The 4,775-nt window shown below is 34.0% G+C and overlaps 2 protein-coding genes across 2 annotated transcripts; both read right to left on the bottom strand.

Moving 5' to 3' along the window:
• Positions 1-33: 33 nt before the first annotated feature.
• On the bottom strand, positions 34-281 carry EIN_203770 (Hypothetical protein; the record flags this gene model as incomplete). The annotated part of the gene is made up of 2 exons (XM_004183717.1): positions 34-62; positions 187-281. Coding segments are annotated over 2 exons (124 nt in total), but the record flags the coding sequence as incomplete, so codon positions are not given.
• A 62-nt stretch (positions 282-343) lies between these two features.
• On the bottom strand, positions 344-3,515 carry EIN_203780 (myosin-7, putative; the record flags this gene model as incomplete). Its single annotated transcript, XM_004183718.1, has 7 exons — positions 344-657; positions 854-1,109; positions 1,172-1,797; positions 1,979-2,210; positions 2,419-2,685; positions 3,200-3,415; positions 3,474-3,515. The coding sequence occupies 7 exons, from the start codon at positions 3,513-3,515 to the stop codon at positions 344-346; spliced, it is 1,953 nt and encodes a 650-aa protein (XP_004183766.1).
• Between the last annotated feature and the right edge of the window lie 1,260 nt (positions 3,516-4,775).

Below are 4,775 nucleotides of genomic sequence, written 5' to 3' on the forward strand. Positions count from 1 at the left end.
ATTCACCCAAATTCGTTTTTCGTTCTCCATCACTTCTCTGAGTTTGTCTGCATATTCTTCTTCTGTGCTTTAGCCTGTTGAGCGGTGTTCTTTCAAGATCAAGTTGCTGATTCAATTCAGTTAATTTATTCTCATAAGTGTTTTTCAACTGTTTTTAAATGTTGCAATTCAGTCTTCATCTCAGACATATCATCTTCAAGTTTGTCGCATTCGTCTTGTTTTTTGTCGAGTTCTGTATTTGTTCTCATCAATTCTTCGGAGGCAGTTTTATAATCTCTCATAGTCTCAAACTTGTTCAGCCATCTGGACATTCTTCTCAAATGTTTCAGCTTTGACTGTGATTTCAGCGATATCTTTCTTGTACTATTTTTTTAATCAATTGGGTCTTAGTGTGGTCTTTGTTTTCTTGATCAAGTTCAGTTCTAACGCTCTTCAGTTCGTCTTGGTATTTCTGTTTCATCGCTTCATTGCCATCTTTTTCATCATTTGCAGTGTCAAGTTGTTTCTGTGCTATGTCGACTTCAGCATTCAAGTCTTTGATCATCTTGTCCATTTCCTCCAAATCATTATCATTCTTCTTCTTCTCATCAATGAGTTGGTCAACTTGGACTGTCAAGTCTTTGGCCTTTTTAGTCAACTTTTCTTCAGTGTTATTTGCTTCATTTAAGTTGAACTGAATTTTTTGTTATTATTTCTCTCAACAACCTTTCGAACAGCATCTGCACTGTCCGCCTTCTGTCTTTCTTCATCAAGTCGAGTTTAAATTTTAGCAATTCTTGCATTCAACATGTTCTTCTTCTTCTTCTTGAGCAACAGAAGCCGGTGCACTGACTTGGACTTTAAGTGATGAAACTTGTGCATTGAGTGTTTGACTTGGTCTTCCATCTTCTATCAGATTGGTCCGCAGCAGTCTTCTCAGCCTCCGCTTTGTCGTCCAATGCCATCTTCTTTTGTGCTTCAAGTGCCTTAATATGTGATTCATTATTCTCAATATTTGAAGCGTCTTCAACTGATTGTTTCTTCATATCCTTCTCAACAACATCAAGTTGAGTGTTCTGGTCTTTCAACGCAGCAACTGCCTTTTCCAAATCAACTATTTGGTTGTCTCTCTGATGACTTCAGTTCGATCGATATTTGAAGTCCCAACTGGTCTATCTTAATGGTCTTGTACTTGTTGTTCCAAATCGGTTATTTTCTTCTTGTCTTTAGCTGTTCTGTCTCTTAATTCAGTCAACTCAGTGTTGTTTGCTTCTAAGTCTCTTTGTAACTTTTTGATTGAACCATTCAGATTGTTGATCTCATCTTCGTGTCCTGAAACTAAGTTATTGAGTTGGTCATATTCGTCTTGAAGCTTCTTCTTTTCAGAAGAAAGTTGGTCTTTGTCATTCGCTAAGTTCTTCACCTCTTCTTTAATTTCGTCGTTTTCTGCTTTCAACTTCTTCGCTTCTATTTCTTTCGCAAATTTGTCTTTCTTGACAGTTTCAAGCTCTTCGTCGGCTTCAGCAACTTCTTGTCCTCTTCTTGTGATAACACCAGAAAGTTTGTCGGCTTTGGCACTCAATTCCTCAATCTTTTTATTGCTCTCATTAACAGTTCCATTTAGTTTCTTTTTATCAGCAGCATCAGTGGCGGCATTCTTCTTAAGATAAGTTCTGTTGGAGTTGGTCAAGTTCGGCTTAGTTCTTCCCAAGTCGTTCTTAGTAATTCTCAACTTCTCATTTGCGGCTTCGACTTCTTCGTTAAGAGAAACTTTTTCTTTTTCAGTGTCTTTCAATTTGGCATCGACAACAGATTTGGCTTTAGTCAAATTGTCATTGTCAGCATTCAATTAAGTCAGTTGCTTTTCTTGAGCATCTTTTTTTTCTATTCATGTTCTCAGCATCAGCTTCAAGGTTGTCTTTCTTATTAATAGTTTAGGCAAGTTGTTCATTCAAGTTATTAATTTCAACGTCTTTTTGATGCATATTCGATTTGGCACCAGCCAAGTCCTTTTTAGTCTTCTCCATATCATCTTTCAACGCTTGGATTTGGGCTTCGTAGTCGGCCTTCTGTGCTTTCAACATATCAGAGTCATTCAGTCCGTCTTCAATTTTCTTAAACAACACAGCAAGTTTTCTATTTTTATCTTCTAACTCGTCTTTCTCTGAGTTCAATAATGAAATCTTTTTATCATTTGCATTCTTGGCCAAAGTCAAAGCAGCAGTCTTCGTCTTCTCAGCTTGCAATTATTGGTTATACCCATCTTTTTCGTGAGACCTTCTTGTTCTGAGCAACTTGTTTGTCGAGTTTCTTCTCAATATCGTCAAGAGCCAATTGAGTCTTTTTCAAATCATTTTTGGTATTGGCAAGATCATTCAAACAGAGCCAGTGTTTTCATTCTATGGTTGACATTAAAATCGTGTTTTGCAACTTTTTGACTTGTTTCTCCAAATTAGCAATGTCGTCTTCCTTTTCGTGCAATTGTGTCTCAAGATCCTTTGAATTGTCTTCTTCGGCCACAAACTGCTTCTTCAAGTCAGAAATTTCGCTTTCCATACCTTCAATGTCTTTGTTCAACTCGGTGATAACACTATCCCTCTTAGCAATAGTGGCTCTGTGTTCAGTAATTTCATCTTGAAGTCTTTGATTATCAGCTTCAAGTTTCTTGTACTCAGTAGTTAACTTGCTTAAGTCTTCCTTTCCTCTCTTAATATCACCTTGAAGTTCCTCAATGTGTTCTTAATCTTCTCGTGACTTCATATCCGCCTTGTCAAGTGAAACCTTCTTTGACTCAATACCTTTTTTAAACTTTTTAACTAAAGCTTCCAAGTCGACATTCTTGATTTTAATTTCAGAAAGTGCCTTCTCAGCGACTTCTCTCTTCTTATTTTTTTTATCAACAAGCTTCTTCTTAAAAGTTTCAATTTCTTTGTCTTTAGTTGCGAATTAACACTCATCGACTCTTCTCTTCTCGAATATTGGTCTAACTTTTTGGAACAATCTGAACCAGACCCGGTTTCTGAATTGGTACCAGTGTGGATGGTGTTTTGAATGAACTAATAGCAATCGTTCATTGCGTTTCTGTTCAATAAGTTTTCTTTGTGAGATTGCTTTTGCACACATATGAAGACCACCAACAAGTTCAGTGACTCTGTTTTTTCTATTCTCTTCAATTTCAGCAAGAACACCAACATTGAAAAAAATCTTGGTCTTACCAAACTTGAATTTGCCAGTGTTCACTCTTGGCTTGTTTCTTGTACTTCTCACAAAATAGTTTCATGAGATCCTTGACTACTGGCATAGCATCTGAAGTCTTCTTGTTGATGTTAGTTCCAAGAAAAAAGTATCTCTTCAAGAATTCGTTGTAGATGATTCTGTTTGGATACCCAAGACGTGTAATTCTAATACCTTCCAAAACACCATTGCATCTCAATTGCTTCAAGACAGTCGAGTCAATGAAGTAGTGTCTTCTCTTCTGTGTATTTAAAAAAAACGCAGATAATATAGTGTGGTGTAGTCATTCTCAATTTCTTCATAAGATCATCAAGTTGTTCTCTGTAATTAGATCCTACAGTCAAAAACTTGGCACCTCTCTGGCCCTTGTTGGCTCCACCAGCCGAAGCTCCGAAGTCATCACCACCGGCAACATGCAAACTGAACAATTCTGAAATGAACTTCCCTTGAACAGCCAAGATAGTCTTTTTTATTTGTGGTTCCAATGGATTTTGGTTTTTTCAAATTCTGTCAATATCATCATATCTTAGTTTTATTTGAATTATTCAGTTTTACTTATTTACTAATTTTTTTATTTATATAAATAATATAAATAATACTTTATTGATATTAATATAATGAAATATATGGTAATGTTTGCTAGAAAAGCTATAAATACCCAGTGAATAAATTTCAAAAAAAAATACAAAAAAGTGTATAGTAGTATATAAATTATGTGGATTTAGGGGAACAACATTTTAAACTATATTTTATCATAATTTAATTAAATCGCGAGGGGACGGTTTTGGAAAAACCTGAAGGGGCGAAGCCCCAACGCAGAGATTTGAATTTAATTATAGATCAGATTTATAGTAAATTTATAGTAATATGGTTTTTTATCTTCCTTATAATGACTGAAGGGATAATTAAACTTGATTATGATAAAGATGTTGATGATTATGTTAAATATGATTTAGATGACAAATCCTTATTTGTCGATCTTGGATGTGGATATAGAATTTAAATTTAAAGAATGGAAAGATTCAAAGAATATTTGAATGATTATCTTAACACTCTACAAAGTAATGAAAATGTAATATGTAATTACCAAACTAATGAATGTTGGTGTAAAACATATCCTTTAACAGATAAATATGCTTTGAACAAATTGATTAGCGTTCTAGAAACAAGAATATTTGATCATGATGAAATAATTAAAGCTGTAAATTCAGATTATGATATCGATATACCAGAGTAGTTATAGTAGGTCACCTATCACCTTTAATATTATTTGCCAAGGATTAATCCTCATTTATATGCCCATTTTCAATATTTATATTCCCAAAGGATTTGACTCTATTCATTAGGGTTTTTTGACATATATAGGTGTAAAACACATAAGGATTCAACATCATACCTTAGTGGTTTTAATAAGTATTTTTCATAAAATTGACATTATTTTTGATTATTGTTCACAACAATTATGTTAATATTTAATAAAACATTCTACCATTATATATTTTTAAAAAATTGAAAATATGTTTTTGAACTTATTATAAAATAATTTTAAAAAACTAGACAAA

The sequence above is a fragment of the Entamoeba invadens genome (genome assembly GCF_000330505.1).
Source record: "Entamoeba invadens IP1 unplaced genomic scaffold scaff_1105074724573, whole genome shotgun sequence".
Taxonomy (NCBI): Eukaryota; Evosea; order Mastigamoebida; family Endamoebidae; genus Entamoeba; species Entamoeba invadens.